Source organism: Anser anser (assembly GCF_964211835.1).
Source record: "Anser anser genome assembly, chromosome: Z".
NCBI lineage: Eukaryota > Metazoa > Chordata > Aves > Anseriformes > Anatidae > Anser > Anser anser.
Genome location: NC_139723.1, coordinates 27595384 through 27615365, shown reverse-complemented (window position 1 = coordinate 27615365; position 19982 = coordinate 27595384). Strand labels below are relative to the sequence as shown.

The 19982-nt window shown below is 34.0% G+C and overlaps 1 protein-coding gene and 1 long non-coding RNA gene across 6 annotated transcripts in view; one reads left to right on the top strand and one right to left on the bottom strand.

Moving 5' to 3' along the window:
* Window positions 1-19617, bottom strand: part of LOC310890150 — a 32080-nt gene extending 12463 nt beyond the window's left edge. For 2 of the 3 annotated variants that reach the window (XR_014577066.1, XR_014577067.1), the window contains exons 1-2: window positions 11292-19617; window positions 7002-8067 (exon numbers count right to left, since the gene is read on the bottom strand). This is a non-coding gene — a long non-coding RNA (uncharacterized lncRNA). Of the gene's footprint in view, window positions 1-4223; window positions 8068-11291 lie in introns of those variants that run through there. The other variant, XR_014577068.1, reaches the window with a different exon arrangement.
* Window positions 1-19982, top strand: part of FBXL17 (F-box and leucine rich repeat protein 17) — a 331304-nt gene that overhangs the window by 226925 nt on the left and 84397 nt on the right. For all 3 annotated transcript variants that reach the window (XM_083818776.1, XM_083818777.1, XM_083818778.1), the window contains one exon: window positions 4141-4217. In XM_083818776.1, coding sequence (XP_083674902.1) covers window positions 4141-4217 — 77 coding nt within the window. The remainder of the gene's footprint in view (window positions 1-4140; window positions 4218-19982) is intronic.

Sequence of the window (19982 nt, the reverse complement as noted above, 5' to 3'; positions counted from 1 at the left end):
ATTTTTTATACATTCAAAAAAAAAAAATTGTCTACCCGGTCATGTATACGGACCAAATGGGCAGAGCAATAAATGCAAGTAAATTTCCACAGTTTCACTAACCCATATTGAGATATTTTTTTTCCTTAAATAAAGTGCTGTAATCTTAGCAACATTGTAGTAAAACCTTTTTCTTGCTGAAATTTGTTTCATTTTTGGAATAGGAAGACATTTTTAGAAATTATTATAGTAAGCGGATATCTTAGGTTTCTTAGTTTATGAATGTGACTTGAACTTTGGGAGGCTGGCATGTTGATGTGTTCAACATCATAGTGGCGTGTAAGCTGTAGTTGTCCACAAACATCTGTAAGCTTGTAGCTCTAGTTTGTGTTAGCCTTAGGTAGGTATGTTAGTTTATTCTTTGTCTTTGAAATACTGTTTGATTGGCTTTTTTTTCGATGAAATTATATTCTGCTCTTTCACTTTTTCTTGCTCTGGAAATTTCATAGTGTGTGATATTAATTTCTTACTTTTGGAATCAAATGCAATAAAACTGAATGGCACATCGGTCTATCTGAGAAGAGCTTTCATAAATATTGTGTGGATCTAGGGAAAGCTTGGCATAAAAATTTCTTAGATAATATTTTCAGGTTAAAGGAGTCAGCAATTCCTTCATAAAATATATATTTCATAATCGCTGCTCTGATGTTTTCATGTCTTATGTGGTTCTAAATAATACTGATTTTAAAAGAAAGAAAGATATTTTCATTTTGGTCAGCCCATATGCAGGCTTATATATTTTCCAAGCTCAAATTTTAGTCTTATTTCTTTAGCCCTTGGCTTATGAACCCTTTGAGTATTGTTGGTAATTTATTTTGAGTGTAAAAATTACTTTTCTTCCTGTAAGAATGTTTGCATTTTAATAAATCTGGAGGAAAAATTAAGAGAAATACCTGTGTCCCTGTAACTTTTGTTACTTCTTGATGTTTCACATATTTCTTTATTAAAACTGATATGGTGATCTGACAAATATCTGTACAGTCACCTTGGGTTTGGAGGTTGAAAAAGGTCTTCTCTCTGCCTTGGCACACAGTTGCTGTTACTATGTCATGTTAGCTCCCTGGCAGATAGGAGTTAGTACCCAAGATTTTTAGGCTCTATTTTTGCTCACTTTTGTCGTTTGCTAAATATGACATAAAATTATTTAAAACATATTATTTGTTGTAAATAATAACTTTGCTTCTCATATTTACCAGGGTTTTGCTGATGTGTTTAAGATTAGTCTTGTTCTTTACACTGAATTTTATTTTGGTTTAGGACCTTAAAATTGGTATAACAGACATAGTTTAAAAGAATTAATACTTTTAAAATTAGTACTTTTTAAAAGCACACACACACACACGCCACCCTAGATTTGCCTAATTCAGAAAAATAGTAAATATGAAGACTTCAAAAGATAGATATGACAATAACCTGATATAATTTTGATGGATTATAACAACAAAGTTATCATGACTTGATCCTTGCTTTCTGGAAAAGGTTAATATCATTTTGTTCTTTTACCCTTTTTCTTTTCTGTCATGTTTAACAAAGATTAAAAGATTAAAGTAATAAATATACAACTACTCTTATTTTTCTTTATGTTGCAAAGAAATCAGTTGTTACTAACAATTACGTATTGTCTGGCCCTTTCTGCAACAGAGGCATATAAAGTGTTTCTTCTGTCTCTAAGTTAATTTAATGTGTAAATTAATTTACATGTGGATAATCCATAGAAGGGATAATAGAAATTAAAACTGAAATTAGTTTGATTTATGCAGGTTATTGAAGGTGCATAAAGAAATTTATAAATTCGGTATGTCAGCTATATTAAACATTTTTCTTCTCTAAACTAGATGTGTCATTACCTCATTCTTTTAGATGTTAGGCAGTTTTACTGTTTTCAAAAAAATGAAAAGAAATGAGGCAGTCAAAGCTATATATTTTTTTTTTTCTTTTTCTGCATAATGAAATTAGCTGAAGATTGTGAAGTTGTTTGTTTTTGTTTTTGTTTTTGTTTGCGTGTGTGTGTGTTTGTGTTTTCTCCGGTTAGGAGGAAATAAGCAGTATTTCATTTAGACTTCAAGATGAAACTAAGAAGAGGATTCAAATCACTCAAGCCATTTAAAAAAAAAAAAACTTAGAGCTGGCAATATCTGAACGGATTAAAGGATATAATTATACATTAATTTATATTGCTAATATCAGCAATAAAATCTCATTATAACATTATAAAGAACTATTTTCTGGAATAAATAATAAAAAAACATTCTCATGGCCAAGTTGGTCACTATTAGCCAGAAAACAAAGATGAGTATCTCTTTCAAAATGATGGAGGGGTTTTCTATGTGCTTTGTAGTTTATATTAAAAAGCACAGTCTTGGTGTAACTTTTAAAGGAAAACAATTGTCGTACTTGCCTTTCATAACCTATGAAAATCTGTTTTCCAAGAACAAGCATTGCCAAAATCTTCTAAATACTATGCTCAAAAATTTTCAAAGGTCTTCTGAAAGTTTACAATAATGGGAAAGAAACCACAATTAAAGAACTCTTTTAGTAGCGTGATATTTTATTAGTAGTAGTTATTTTCAATTCCAGATTTTGAAAGGAAGAAGAAGATAAAGGACAAATAGATGTGAAGGGTTATGATTTATTGTATTTTGTAAGCTATAAACATTAGGTGATTACTTTTAAAATCTAAAATTGGCAGCATGAACAGTAAAATCAGATAGGTAGATAGTTTAGTGGTAGCAGTGGAGAAAAAAGGTCCCTGAGGATGTAGGTGTATTTTCCAAAAAGTTAGGACAAATTCAGCAAGAGCCCTTTTTTTTTTTTTTTCCTTCCCCAAATGGCAAGTAATTTGATTTTGCGTATAGTAGGAGGGTTGATTTAAGAGTCAGAATAGATGATTATGTAATCAATCTGAAAATTAAACAGTATAGCAAAATCAGATAACAGATAAACAGAATCAGAAAAAATTCTTACAATTTAGCCTATGAAAACCACTTTTTAAAATGTTTCTATGCAGAGAATATCACAATAGGCACCTTGCCTGATGTAATGAATTGGTGCATTTTATATTAATGGGACTGAAAATATATTTTATGAACTGGTGTTTTGAGTGATGTGCTTTCAACAATGCAGTTGTAAATAACATGTTAATATAGACTTGGTCAGAAGTAAATAACAAGCACCTTAACTTTAATTTTAATTTTGTTATTAATTTCTTGCTTGCAAGAACTGAAAGAATGGGATTAACACAAAAACTTTTGTGCTTCATTACAAACGCATCATAGTTGTAGCAAGGCAAACAAATGAGCTGTCTTCTCATCTATACAAGCTACTGTAGAATCATAGAATCGTCTAGGTTGGAAAAGACCTTCAGTATCACCACGGTCCAACCATCAACCTGACCTACTGAATCCCATCACTAAACAATGTTCTTCATTGACACGTACATATCACTTAAATATTTGCAGGGATGAGGACTCTACCACTTCCCTGGACATCCTATTCTTATGCTTGACCACCCTCTCCATGAAGAAATTCTTCCTAACGTCCAACCTAAACCTCCCCTATAGCTTGTATACACTGGAACACTGGTGGCATTTCATGACCTGATGAATGCTGACTTCTGCTATAATCACTGGAGAAATGCAAACATTAATTTAAAATAGCATTTTCTTGTCATTTTTCTGCATTACAATACATTTATAGGTCTTATCTAGGAGAAAACTCTTAAAGCTCAAATCTTGCAAAATAAACTTTCCAAAGTTACACTGTAATACAGAAATGCAAGTTAACATATTTCTTATTTTCCAAAGGATTTGTGCGTATATATTTCGAGTAACTCACAGTCGAAAAACTTGTATCTTATGGGAATATTGGTATAAAAGCATTATGAAATAATGTAGTAAATAATGAGTAAAATTATACAGTTCTCCAGTGTACTAGTCATTAATGAGCATTCATGCTGTCATATGCATTTTCAGTGAATTGTATGGAATAATTTACAAAACAAAGCAATTGAGGTGCACCACATTAGAGTTGTGGATTGAGTACTTCCTATTTAATAATTATCTGTTGTCCTTTAACTGTGGTTTCACTGTATGTGTCTTTCAGATGTGTGGAGGTGATTGCCAAAGAAGGACGGAACCTGAAGGAACTGTATTTAGTATCGTGTAAGATCACTGACTGTGGTATGTAATATACCTGTATCTTTGTTTTTGTGAAGATTAAACTCTATTAGCATTGTGTAGGGACTCATGTGAAACTGTTGGAAATGCATAGGTAGGTACACATTTTCAAAACCTTTACCCGTAAAAATAGGAACTGTATGAAAAATGTTTGACGTGCTTCTAATATCACACAGAATCACACAGAATCATCTGGGTTGGAAGAGACCTCCAAGATCATCTAGTCCAACCTCTGACCTAACACTAACAAGTCCTCCACTAAACCATATCACCAAGCTCTAAATTTAAATGTCTTTTAAAGACCTCCAGGGATGGTGACTCAACCACTTCCCTGGGCAGCCTATTCCAATGCCTAACAACCCTTTCTGTGTTATGAGATATGAAAGTCACTATATGTGTATGCTGTAAAGTATTGCTTATCAGAATTGGCAGTTACTGGGCAGACTGAGTATTGTGCTCTTTCAATTGTCCTGAGACCAGAAAAACATTTGAGAGAAAATCCAAAAGTGTATGTGCATTTCTAGATGCTGTGAAAGTATACCCTAGCATCTGTATGAATGTGGATTTGTTGCCTATTGCAAGCCATATATGCTGAATGAATATGATGATCCCTTTAAAAAAAAAAAAATAGAGTTTGTATTTAATATAGGAAAACCTGTTAGTGCTTAGGTATGCTTAAAGATGCTGCTGTGTTTTCTTTTGTTTTGTTTTTTCAAATAACATACTGACCTCAGCAGAGGCCTTTCTTTCTGTAATGAGCACATATTCTCAAATATCTAACTCCCACTTAGATGCCAAAATTTTGGTAGGATTTACCAACTTTTGTATCTTAGAGATGTTTGTCATGAGTTTTCTGATTGTTTCTCATTCACTCTTTTTTATTTTAACTTTTTGCCACATACCTTTTATAAAGAATTACTGTGTCAAACTGACAAATTACCTTTCCAGTGGTCACAAATTCATTCCTTTATTTCCCCTTCAGATTTTGCACTATACTGGTGTTAGAATGGGTGCATTCAAAGGCAGGCTGCTCTGCAGAATTCAGCACACTTGTAGTGGTTTTGCCAGCTGGGCAGCTGAACTCCACCACAACTGCTCTCTGGCTCCTCCTCCTCAAAGAAAATGGGGGAGAAAATATGAGGGAAGGAGTTCAAGGGTTGAGATAAGGATATGGAGGTCTCTCAACCGTTATCGTCACAGGCAAAACAGACTCACCACAGGGAGATTAATGAAATTTATTACCTATTACTAACAATCAATGAGAAACTAAGAGCAATCTACAAACATCCAACCTCTTCGATGTCCTCCCCCGAAGCAGCGCAGGGGAACAGGGAATGGGGGCTGCGGTCAGTCCCTGATGCTTCATCTCCACCGCTCCATCACGGTCACTCTGTGCCCCTGCTCCAGGTGGGGTCCCTCCCACGGGATGCCATCCTTCCCGAACTGAGCCTGCGGGGGCTGCCCACAGGCTGCAGCTCTTCAAGAACTGCTCCCACATGGCTCCGTACCACGGGGTCCATCCATCCCCCAGGAGCAAACTGCTTCAGCACGGGTCCCCCACGGGTGGGCGGCAGCTCCCCCCAGACCCCCTGCTCCTGCGTGGGTTCCTCTCCACGGGCTGCAGCTCCAACCCGGGGCCTGCTCCTGCAGCGGCTCTCAGGGGGCCGCAGCCTCCTCCAGGCCACATCCACCTACTCCAGCGGGGGCTCCTCCACGATGGGGCTGCAGCGTGGAGATCTGCTCCATGTGGGACCCATGGGCTGCAGGGGGACAGCCTGCTCCACCAGGGGCCTCTCCACAGGCCGCAGGAGAACTGCTGCTGCCTCCCTGGAGCACCTCCTGCCCTCCTGCTGCACTCACCTGGGGGGCTGCAGGCCTGATTCTCAATCCTCGCTCTCCCAGCTGCTGTGGCACAGCAGTATTTTTCCCCTTCCTTAACTCTGCTCTCCCAGAGGCCCACCCACCATTGCTCCCTGGCTCAGTTCTGGCCAGCAGCGGGTCCCTTTTGGAGCAGCTGGAGCTGACTCTGATCTGACAAGGGGCAGCTGCTGGGCTCTGCTCACAGAGGCTACCCCTGCAGTCCCTCTGCTATGACAGCCTGCCATGTAAGCTCAATACAGCACCTCATGTCCTTGGTATTTGAATGTGAGGGAGCGTGGGCCAGAAGCACCATTTTCTCTGATCTACAGTTCATACTTACATGTGCAGAATAGATCTTGTCAAGGTTGAAAATGCCGGTTTTCTTGCCTTGCTATCACTTTGTCAAGGTGAGTTTGTGATTGTGTGAATGGGAAAAATCTGCTGGAATTTCAGGGAGGGGAATTATCTGTAGAACACGAAGTGACAGAGAGTACAGATACTTCTTTTCACTGTTACAGGGTCAGAGGTACAGGACCTCTGTTGGAAGTGAGACTGTCCTTTGTGTATTTGTTCTACTAGCTCTGTTCGCTGTCCCTGCTGACGTGGACACCCATATAGAGTATTGTAATGGAAATAATGGAATCCACATTTTGAGGGTCAATAATTTCTCAGACTGATTTCACCTTTCATTGGCTGCAGTTATTGAGAGGAAAATAGGATTTTTCCCAAAGTAGGGAAACACACACTGACAAACTGATGAAAAGAAACTGAGGATAGGGAAAGTCGTATGGAAAAATGGAGAGATGGGAAATGAAGTGTCCAGGACCAGATGAAAAGTGTAAGTTGCGTTTCACAGAATGATATATGAGAGTCTTGGCAACCCTGGTCATGCATACTCAGCTTCTGTTGACTTTTATGGACTAATACCTGTCACTAATGTGTTGGATTCTGTAGTCTCTCAACATTATTGCTCTCAGTTACTGGGATTTTGGAAAAAATAAAAAAAAAAGTCGGTAGTGTTAATATTAGGTTTTACTATTCACTTAAAAATCAGATTATTTTAATGAGGATCAGTAAGAAATCCAGCCAAGTAGTTGTGATACTAACTGATTTTTGATACAGTTATTAAGACTAATTATCATTATTAATTTCAGCAGGCCAGTCTCACAATTATGTTCCTCTGCTCATGATATCTGAGAACATGAAATGGACTCTATATCAAGATAGCATTTATGATTTGTGCTTTGTGAGGAAGTCAAAACTCTGCCTTAGATTAAATTGTGATAGCAAGTGAAAATTTGGTTTACAGTTTGTTGCAGTGTAGAGCCACCTTCACCCATTTCCCTTCTTCCTTTTCCAATTATTCCATGGTATTTCAGTGGAAGACTTCCTTGCAGTTGTTTGTGATGCTGTTGAAATAGTTACAGTGCTGTGGGTTCCGTTTATTGTTGAACTTCATTTATCAAAGCAGTTGCCTCCCTTCTACAAAGGGAAAGGAGGAGCCATTCTCTTCCTCGGAGGCTTTCCAAGCCCTCATGTCCTCTACACCTTTGTGGCAAGTAGAGGAAATCAGCTCAGAAGCATATGCCTGGCTATTTATGGGATCATTTAGGTGGGCTCCTTACAAAGACTTAAGTCTTTTACAAAGACTTGTAACTTCACAGTTCAGGCTCCACCAGGAAGTATGTATATAGTGTCCAATTTGAGGCCATGACTGAGTGGGAGAATAGAGGCATATGTAACTGTGCTTTTTTTTGTTTGAAGGGCCTGATACTCCTGAGGTACTTGCTTTGGAAATTAAAATCTTGACACTAACTTTAAATTGTTACTACGTATTTTCACTGAATTTTTAAAACGTACCTAGGGCTGGTAGCCAGATTCCATGCAGCTTGATGGGGAATTTCCAAAGCTCTCTTTGAAATTGTTTCACTGGTGATTCTACAGTGGTTACCCAGGTATTTTGGTGTTGTGACATGATCACTTAGGAGTTCAACTGGACAAAGAAAAAAAAAAAGTAATATTCCTAATTTATAAGAAAATTTAAACTCATTTAAGATACTAGAAAATAAAATAATTACAGAAAAAAAAGTTATAGCAAAAACTGTAAATTTTGTCTTGCAATTAATGGCATACATACGTATGTGTGAGGTAATTTTGCATACTCTTAAGGAAAACTATGAAATGCAATTTTCACTGTTGTATTAATTTCATTCTTTATTATTATAATTTCTACAATAAAGTAGTAAGCAAAATTACCAGACCTGTTTATATGCAATTAGTATTTAAAAATATATAAAAATACAAAATTTTATTTTGGAACCTAGCAGGTTTAATTAAAGACTTCTATGTCTTGATAATGTAACTATAGGAAGCATTACTTTCTTGGACATGTTGCTACCCTGAAAAACATTTTGTTATGTTATTCAAAAAGACAGAAGAGTATTTAAAGAGGAAGTGAAGTATGAGTAGATGCTAAGAGTTACTAACCTCAGTAAAAAAAAAAAAAGTATTGCACTGTTTAGCACTACATTACAAAAGGTTCGAGTATGTTTTGTTGAGTTCTGAAAACTTTGTAGGATGATATTTTTATTTATGATTGTCTAGCATCATTTTCTAAAAATTGAATTTAATTAATGATTTTTGTTCGAATGTAACATGCTAGGATGTTGAAGTTTAAAGGTTTCTTTATATCCAGTATATTGTTAAATGCTAAATAATCACTAGCATTTACATAGATTGACAGGGGGGTCTGAATTAATATAATCTCCGAGATAAACACCTGTTTGCCCAAGAACACAGACAGAGTGAACTCAAAGCTGACATTAGTTCCTCATATCATTTTGCCCTTTTGTTAAACAATCATGAATTAAGCATAGAGTGTCATTGTTATCTTTGAATTTCCTGCCTTTTGTTGATTTGTGTCACAACCATAACATTACTTAAACATAGGGGGTTTTGTATTTAAGCTTTTCCTAAGAACTAGTAAGAAAGCTAGGATTTCTCAGCTGTGGGGAGACTATGTGTCAAATGAATTAGGCTGATGTGGAGACATATAGCAGTGAGCTAGGGCAGCAATCACACACAGAATTGTGTAACTGTCTTTTCAATTTTGTGCTCTAATTCTGGGTTTTATTGATATCCTTAGTGTTGGGAATTTGTTTTAAGTAAATTATTATTTATAAAGTTGGGTGAGGGTGCATAGTGCTATGCACTCTGAAACACAAAACTAAGATTTTGTATTCAAAGATGAAAAGAAACTGGCCTATGAAACAGGACTAGATATTTTAAGGACCTGTTCTTGCAAAAATATCTAAGGATAAGTTTACTAAGAAAAAAGTTTTTTTTTTTTTCACTAAAAAACAAAGCAAAAAAAACTGCATTCTTACTGGTAAAGAAAAAACAAAAGTCTCAAATGTTTTGCCTCAGTGTTACAAAAATAGTCACACTTTTTTTTTTTGTCTGTATATGCAGAAAATCATTTCAAGCAAGGTTTAAAACACAGGCTTCCACTAAGGGGAAAGAGAAACAAACAAACAGACAAACAAAAACAACCTTTTCAAATTTGAATTTGGATAGAAGCGTCTGTAAATCAGTAAATCAGCCTGTAGGGTGAGAAATCAGTTAAGAAGTTTCTGAAAAAAAATAAATATCCAAACTCTTATTAATAGAAGTAAAGTTAAAACAGTTTAGGGAATATATTTATCTCATAATGATTGCTGTCATGTAACCTGCAGAAGATGACAGTTTCTTTATAGTTTTCTTGAACAATTTCCACTACATAGTAATTCTGGATTTTGCCTAACTTAAAATTCTTTATTTCTAGTTATTAAGCACAGAGCTTTTCAAATGAAATGCTTGGCACAAAGACCTGAAACTAGCAGTATTATCTTACAGATAACTTTAAGACTCTGAATATTGAAAAAGAGTTCACTAAACATCTAGACTTTTTGTTTTCTACAACTGTGAGTATTCTTGTCTCATGTTGCCTCTTTTCATCATTTACTGATACATTTATTCTACCTGAGGACGTATGATTTTTTTTTAATGTTTCTCTTCTATGAAAGCATTTGCTAAAGCAAAAAAAGGAGTTTCAGAAACTATAATTGAATTATATCATTTTTATTTAAAATTTTATTAATTGGACATAGCTGTTAAAAACAGATATCTGGAGGAATAAGTGTTTATGCTGAGTCAAGTCCAATTGCCACAAGATAAAATATTTTTGGAAGTTGTACTTTTTTTAATAACTGGATTCTTTTCTGAGAAGTGAGATACAGCTCAAATCATGTTAAAATAGTTTTAAATGTTAAAATAGTTTTTCAAGATGCTGTTAAACTCTGATTTTTAATATTATAGGCTATGTATGCTATCTATGTTAAAATAGAATATTTCAATTATCAGATGATCGGGTCTTCCTACGAATAATACAGATAAATCCCATGTCTCGAGTTTTCTTTCAATATTTAACATTTGTCATGTCAATCATAAAGACTAAGCATACTGAGTATTCTCACTAAAGATTATTTCATTTCTGCTTCTCACTTAGATTAGCAATTCTCACTAATGGTTGATCTTGCTAAAACTATACTTTTCCTAATTTTGAATTTTTGTCTTTATGAATTTCATTCTATTTTTAAAATACCATCTAGTTTGTACAGTGTTACTCAAAAAGGAAATACAGTATTTGTGGTGTAAACCCAAAACATATGGATAAACAAAATGGAACATAGTAAATTCCCTTTTGTGTTAAAAAAGAGTTCCTCTTTACACATTTCTTGTTTGCAATCTCTTTCTTAATCATTTAAATAATATAGCTTTCATTTTGTCTTTCAAAATTATTCTGAATTACTGCTATATTGAGTTCCAGGTTTCCCTTGATTATTTTTTTTCTCAGAACTGATTTCTCCCTTGTTATATTTTCCTATCCTATGCAATTTCTTCTGTCTTGTAGTCCTTTAATGGCACAATGCATGCAAACAGTAATCACACTGAGGACTATGTTCATGCCTGTAGGTAAGTGTGCAGATAATCTTCCCAGGATTAGGGCCTCTGTTTTCATCATTAGTATTTATTTATATTTTCTATATATGTGTGTTTCTGTCTCTATAACATTATGTCTATTCACTATTTATTAGCTAATTATATTCTTATTTTTATATATGAAAAAAATACAGAGAGAGATGTATTATAGATGTATAGATTTATTCAGTTACTTACGTGTTCACAAACCTGAACTCATTGAAGTAAATTGGCAGGATTTTTAATGCTAAATGCCAGATTTTGAGGTTCTTTTTTATGAGTTCCTTTTCTGTGGCTGGGCTGCAACTTTACTTGTAGTAATCTGTAGGAATTAAAGAGTAAGTGGAGGATAAGGGATTTGTACCCTGTTGAAAGTATTAACATTACTTCCTTCCTTTGACATAATCTCTAACAAGTAGTAAAGTGTTTTTGTTTGGTTTTATATTCTTTCAGCATTCTGGAGCAAGTACTTCTTACTTTTATCAAAACTCTAGTAATTGTAAGGATCAGTGAAAGCTTATTCTAGCAATAGGAGTTGGCAGTGTTATGGAATTTAACAAAGCAACAATCTGCAATATAACTTAACTATCTCTTCATCTATTTAGGGCATTACAGTTCATGTTGAGTACAGAGTGAAGATCTGGAGTCTTTTCTTGTGTTTCAAAACGTCTGTGCATTTCTTTCTAACTAGGAGAAAAAAATACAGAATATACAGCTTTTGTAATGACATTTTCAGCTTGTATGTTTTCATTTTTTACATTCCTGGAGTTTTTTATATTGTTGTAAATTAAACTGTAGGTAGGACTAGTTTTTCATGTATGCAATCATGCATAATTTTTTTGTACATAAGGGTTCTTGTTAACATTGAAACTAAGAGGAGAGTTATTGGGAAAAAAGATAGAAGTATACTCATGTATTTGAGGATTAGGATCTATCAGAAGACATCTTTAGTTCTGTAAAGAGTGAAGTGAATAGATGACATTAGTAACTTGTCTGGAATTTTCAATAGGAGTAATTATTAAAAAGAGGCCAAATAAGAATTTTGTCAAAAGTAATCACTGAAGGGAAAAAAAACAAAAACAAAAACAAACAAAAAAACCTTGAATAAAGTTTTAGCACAGTATGTGATTCATAACTGTGAAAAAACATTTTTTGCATAAGTTTTAAGAATATCCCCAATGTCATGAAAATTCAATGCAGTTTTCTTTAGAAGTTGATTTGGGATACTACTGTGCATCTTCACGACCCTTACAGTGAGATGAATTACAGCAACAGCATATTTCTCAAATAACAGATAGTTGCAAATCCTTTGTCCTTCAGTAGATAATAAAGGTTTTTCTCTTCAAGCAATGAGATGAGAGAAACTTCCCAACTATTTTTTGTCATTCTAGATGTTAGATTGTACCCCTTAACCTGTAACCCTTAAAAATAACATAGCATAATAGCCAGTTGGAGGAAGCTGAATATAGATACACTTTCGAGTCATCAGGATGCACAGAGCAGAAGCCTATGATTTATACACAGTTTGTTCCCAGGTGGTTGTTCTAAATGTGGAAAGCGGAGTTGTGTTGTTCTTTGCGTTTTGTTTGTCTTGTAGGGAGATGCACAGGTACTGCTGTTTTCATTTAATTTCTTCTGTGGGAAATTTTAACAGGGTTTTGGGGTGTTTTGGGATTCCTTGGTGACAAACTTGGCAGTCGTTTATCCATCATAATAGAAACGTTAATTTTGAGCTATTTTATCTTTAGAGGTGCTTCAGTTAATCTTTGAAAAAATTTCTGTGAACCAGCACACAAAATTTTTTTCTGATATAACAAGAATTAAAATGGCCAAAACCTCAGCGTATGTTTCAAGAAATACATTTTTAGGCTCTTGTTTTATTCATTTACTATATTTACTGTGTTAGGAAACTATATTATAATATTGAACTTTCATTTGACCCAGGATCTAGCTTCTGTTCTCTCGTGATACTTGTGCTTCCTGTTTTATATGACCTTTAAAAAATAATGTAAAGCTTTATTTCTTGTATTGAATCCTTGTATGGATCCTCCAGGTGCATCTTTAGTGAGCTACCACACAGCAAAAATATTTGTTGAAGTTATTATATCTAAGAATTTATTTGCAACTCAAGACCGATTTAAAGTGCAAACAAATTTGTTACATTTAAGCCATGTAATTATGGTTATGATCACTGGGGGTCCGTATAATTTTTTTTATTTTTTATTTTTTTTATATTTTGTTAACCCCTCAAACTACTAAAGATATGTATTGTCATTTTGTGTTTTTGTCTAATCTTTCATTTCAAACAGTATCTTTTAATTTCACACTGCAATGGACAATACCATTTCCAACAGAATATTTGATTTGCAGACAGTGGTAGATTGACTTGAGAAAAACAACTGTGAAACTTGTATTTAATAGGATTCTATTTCTTTCTTGGTTAGAATATAATTTAATTTAAATTTTTAAAACATGTAATATTTTCTGGTAAACACCAATAATTATTTGCATTAACCCTTGCCGTAATCTAGTTTTATATTTAATTCATTGAACTTTTGAATTCATATAAAATTTGCCCGTAGACCACTTAATTTATAGAATAGCAATACCAATGTACTTCAATAATAATAATAATTGTTAGCTGCTTTAAAAATGTTTCTGTAAAACCTAATTCCCCCAGTGGGAAATATGTAAGGGTACCTTTCATAATGCTAAGTTCAGAAAAAACATATGTATCCTTTGTAAGTGAGAGAAAACAGAACTCAATGAAAGGAAAAAATATTTAACTGAGTCTTTTTACATTTAATCACATACAATACAAAAGTCCGGTTTATATACGTAATCATGCAAGTAGTAAGTTGCACTGTATTTTAAAGTTTCTGTGCTCGTTTGCAGTTTCACTTTATTTCTTCTAAATTGTAGGAGCCAGTTTTATGATCCCCTTCTTAATGCACTGTCAAATATATTTTAACAAATTATATTTTAAAATTACAGTGTTACTTCAGTGTTGCCTAAATAAGTGATTATTTTCTTCAAGCAGCATCTGTAAGGGAGATTTAATTTCGAAGTGCTTAATTATGATAACAGTTGTTTACAATTCATAGCAAGTAATATTGTTGTTTCAACAAAATTACCAAAACTGTGTTTTTAAAAATGTAATTTTGTGGTGTTAGGATTGCCTTTCCATATTCTGTTTTTAAACTTCTCTTGGCTAGTTGTTGAATACCAGTAATACTCAGATTATTGAAGGGAATGCTCATTTTGACCATACCCTAAACATCTTAAAATTTTTTATCAAATACTTTATGGGAATGCTAATATTACAATTATTATAAATGCTCAAATTTAAGACAGAAAAGTTTCTGTTCATTAATCCTTTCAATAGTCTCAAGAATTTCATTAATAGATTGAATACCTAGAAATGTATTTAATTTTTATTTAAATGCCTGAAACAAAATTACTGGTTATGATATTGGTATACTTCACTAAAATAGAAACAAAACTAAATGCCTAATATCACAGCAATATCATAAATATTGGCTTACAACCTTGTTTTTTAACTAAAGAAAATGTTTAATGAAAACAGTTCAATGGTTAAATGTTTCTAAGAATGAAAAGGAGAATGTGAAAACAATTTCTAAATCTATTGCATCTCTGCCTTGTGGCTTAATATGAGGTCTTATTCTATCTGTACATGAAAAGATCTGTTATGTCTAAGTATTGCATCTTTGTCCCAATATTTGAATACCAATGTGTAGGGATTGTATCATTTTTTATTCATATTCGTTTCAAACATGTAATTATGAGTGAACAGCAAAAACAGTAAAAAAATTATTAACATGGATTTTAATCAACTTGCCTAAGAACAGAGGATGAATCCAAAATATATTTTATGTTAAGTAATGAAGTGGAATGAGTGGTACTTCAGTTCTGCATTCTTTTAATTATGGTGATTCAGTGTTAGTTTTTCTATGAAAAAGTATTTGATTTTTCTCCACATAATGATGTATATAAAAAGTTTATGTTGTCTTTGTAAACTGCCTCTTTCCACACCACAATGCAAAATAATATGGAAAGTGTTCTGTTACTGATGTAGGGACATCAGCATGACTCACTTCATAAATAACCTGAAAAGTGAGTAATCTTTGTGCTTTCAAAAATTAATAGATTATTATAAAAATTTTAGTTTGTTCTATTTCTAAGATTATAAGAGTTTTGTATTAAAAAAAATAAAATAAAAGTCTCAAAGTAGTTTCTAATTTATGTATTTTAATTCCTGATAAGTCAAGTGGGATTATTTTAGTGTTTGAAATGTCAAGTACCTTTCCAAAAGACTGAGACAAGAAGACTGCTTTAGACGCAGTCCTCTGACTAGGTGCCATTGCGCCTATTTTTTAGCTGTATGTACTGAACTGTATTACTTCTAATTATAAAATGCTTAATACAGAAGCTTAACAAAGTCTGTCCATAAGTATATAGTTAGAGGGTTGCTAATACAAAGAGAAAGACAAAAAGATAGATAAAGGAAATTCTTGAGCAATGTAAGAAAACAAATTTAATATAAATTATTTTTTTAAATGTGCAATTTGGATTCTCCTATTCATTTTTATATATATTTTGTGACTGATAGATGACATAACTTCTGTGATGTCAACTTGTTCAGACACCAAAAAAAAAGAAAAGCAAACACTGGGAACATTTGAACATCAGCTGTTAGACATAGTGATTCAGTATAACAAACTTCTAAAACTTTTCAGAAATCTGTATATATTAATACTTACTATTTTTCTTCCAGATCAGTATTTTTTTTCCTATTTGTTTCATTTTGGTTTGATTTGGTTTGTTTTTTAACTTTTTAAATAGAGTTTATATGGTACATAACGCAACTAAACTACCTTTTAGGAACTTACAAACTCAGTAGTTCTGGTAGTAGTCCTGAAATGCAGAAGAAATTTTCTGTACTGCCAAAATGTGAAAGCACTGAAAGTGTTACAGAACTTTTGCGTAAATAATTCTAATATGAAGATATATTAGCAGTATGTCTCTGCTTCAAGTGTGGAAGCATGTATGTTTCTTGAAGAAAAGTGTAGGTCTACATCAGCAATAATAATCGTGTCAAATTTATGTTTAAAAATACTGTAACTCATTTTTATTTTACCAATTCAAGTGGTATTAAGTATCAATTTGTCAACAATGCTAGAAGTTCACATTCCCTTACCTGTGTTTTCATAAGTAACTAATTAGTTTTGTGTATCTTGCTTTTCAAGCACCTGATTTAATACAACTTAAATGGGATTTTCCTAATTTAAGTATCTGGCAGATATCTTAGGTTGGCCACTGACTCACAAAAAAAGGCATCCTAAAATCACTGCTTGCTATTTAAAACATCACTCTCCACAAATTTAACAAGCAGCAAGGAGACAAAAATGTCAGGAATGAATTCAGAAGTTGTTCATCAGCTCATTTATGGGTTATAAGAATTTGTCAAACATCCAGATCTTCCAGATCTTCCTGCATTAGAGATTTAACATGAATATTAGTCAAACTTATTTTTATAACTCAATCAAAAAAACTTAGAAACGTTGCTGGGAAGAGACCTACATGAGTCAGCCTTGTACCCCGGGTGGGGCTGTTACAGGTCTGCTGTAGCTCTGTCTGGCCATTTCTTGAAAACCTCCAGGTTGGTCGCATATGGGAACCCAGAACTGCTGACTATAGAAAGTTATTTGAAACTAACCTTTTTTTCCTAAAAGGAAAAACTAAGCACAGTAGCACATTTTGGGTTGCACTCCCGTTTCTTTGATTTGTACATTTTGCTTAAATCCCTTTCATCAATGATAGCTGGTGCGGGTTTTTTGACCTTGGTGTCACTTGCACATGTGAGGAGTACGAGCCTCTGTAATGGAATGACTCTACAGAAGACTTTGTTCTTTCTTTCTGGGCCCACATGGAGCTGTTTTGATTAGGGCAGGGTGGTTATTTTGTATGTACCAGGAAAGAAGAAAAACAGGTCAGAAAGACAGATCAGTTCTTTATTTTTCCTAGACATGGTTCAACAATTTTTATGTAAACAGAACTTGTTTTCTCTATCGTACTGTGTTCTTGTCAGATAATTAAAAGAGAATTAAGAAACCATTCTGATCAAATATTATTACTGAGGAAATAAAAAAAAAAAATCTCATTTGTCCTTTGATCAATAAATATACAAGTACACCTTGAAACTAAGCTTGCAGGCTAAAGGAACAGCCTGCAAACTAGAGGAGACCTAACTCACAGAGGTCTCTACTCCCCCTGCAATCCGTATTCTCTTCAAGCTTATGATTTATGGCCAGTTAGTTTTGCACAGGTTTTGCAAAAGAGGCTAAAAGATGCCCTGACTTTGTAGTCACACAAAATCCTTTTTGTGATCTTATGTGAAGGGGTTTGCTAACAGCTGTGTGTGCACTTGCATGCATTTAATCGTGACTGCACGTGAATATATAAACATGCGGACAGAAAAAATATCTTGAATGAACACTCTTTGTATTTCTTCCTTATATAATCACAGATGAAAATAATGCCTTTAGCACACATCTTACAAGGATGTCTTTAAGGGAAAAGGAAGAAGACTAAATAGTACTTTCAAATAACTTTTGACTTTTTTGACTTATTTATAATGTGGTTGAACATTTTATAAATAAAGTACATTATCAGTGAATTTCTTCACATGCATTCTTCATGTGTTTTTAAGCAAAATTACAAGGCTAACTATGTAGTATTTCTGGTAAAATAAAGTACAATTTGATTACTCTCTGCTAATGCATAATACCGTTTAATTTGATTGTAGGAGGAGGAAGGTCTCTAATGGAATAGAAATGGACTGTATAAATTAGGTGCACCCTCTAATATTTACCTCTATTCATGCAATTGTAAATATTGCTACTGGTGCCAATGTAACAATACTTGAATTGTAAACAATTTTGAGAAATGGAAATGTGCAAGCACAAAACATAATTCAAATGTATAGAGTGCCTGAATCTCATTGAATTTATCTAACTAACTGCACTTTGGTATTTAAAAATTAAAAATAGAATAGAATGGAATAGAATAGAATGGAATAAAACAAAATGGAATAGAGTAAAACAAAATAAAATGATAATTCTGAAAGCTGTGGAACTAATGATACAATCCATCACACAAGTAAACAGTTCCCCAGTTCATGGAGATTTAATTATGTGGTTCATGTGGGAAGATGCATTGTTAAAGATGGCATGCAAGATCCTGTATTTTTTTAATATTATATATACACATAGCTTTGAACATGGATGAAATTTCCAATCCACACATCTGTGCTCTGTTCCTTTTATAAGATGCTCATGAATTTCTACTATATTTGCAACTTTGTGTATTGTCACTCACCTGATTACCAAAGATTCCAGTAGTAGAGATTTTGAAGCCCCTCACAGTTTGCAGATAAAAAGTCCATAATCTTGAATCAAGATTTAACAAAGACGCATTTGTGTAGTTCCTATGGGAAGTGGCTTAGAAGTGCACACAGAAAGTTAAGCTTATTACTGTACTTGATAATGGAGCCACTGACAGGTCTTTTGTTGAATGAGAGTTGGTGCACATCAGATTTGTGAAAGATGGAAAGCCTTGTTGGTTTTTTTGCTGACACAGAATTTAAATCATGAACATCTGATGATATCACATAGGGAATAAAAGCAGCTTTAGATGAATTGAAATAAAAGAATTCAAAATAAAGCCATTCAGTCATGGCAAGTGACATGTGCAGCCAAGATTTAGAGAAAAAATCCTTGTGTTTTTGCTGTCAGCTGGAACCTTGAGCTGTTCTGGAACAAAAAAAAATAATAAGATCCTGTTTGTTTTTCAAAGTTTTAGCTGATGCGTAAAATATTTTCAAATTCTGCTACATTGTATACAATGAGAGTATGGTTACTTTCAACTCCTTTGACGAGCTTGATGCATGCTTGATCTGTTCTGGAGATATCAACCTTCATTGTTACATTCCACGTTTTGGGGTGGAAATAAGTGTTAACTGTGACCATTTCAAATTCTGGCTGTGTGTTGCTGGATTTCAGTCAAAGTGTATACAGAAAGTATACAGAATGTGACTGTGGGTGCCCTCCTACATAGACCTGTTCTTTCTTCACTTTCCTAACATATTCATGAGCACAACATAGGTAGTTTTGATCTTCTCCAAAGTTAAAAGCCAAACCACATTTTCACTGGAGGGCCAGGCAAGACAGCAAGCTTGCTCAGAAGCTGCCAGTAGCTGCTGATGTCCCTTGGTAGTAACAGAGGAGAAGAGCAGTCCAAGGAGTTGGTAGCTCCAGCAGTTCAACATGGAGTTAGCTAGTACCTTCAGCCAGAATGTGGTCTGTGACTTGGAGAACTCTGAGTTGAGATTTTCAAGAAAAGTAATTCAGGAATAAGGAGTAGCCAGACTGGAAAGCAGTTGTGCATTAAAGCACAGATAATTTGATCTCAGGAGTAGGAAGAATTGCAAGAATGGAGAAGAAGGGGTAAGCAGAATATCTGTGATGAGGTGTGAGGAACACCCATGCTCCTTTACTTGGTTGAAAGAATACACAAACAGGTATGTGCCTTTATCCTTCTCGTTCGCTGTACTGAATGCTAAACTCCTGCCCTGTTCAGCTGCTCTGTTGCTGCTGGAAAGGGAGCATGTAAGAGTGCTTTCAATAAATCCTCTCAGAATTACACATTTAAATGTCTTATATCCATTAAGATTAAAGCCTAAAAACTAGAAAACTGTATAAATTTGGAACAATTATGCTTATATATATTATATATTCAGAAGTTTCTCTTTAGATCATATGCTTTATGAGACAGGTGTTTCTGAAGTTTTAGAAGAAAAGTTGCAGAGAA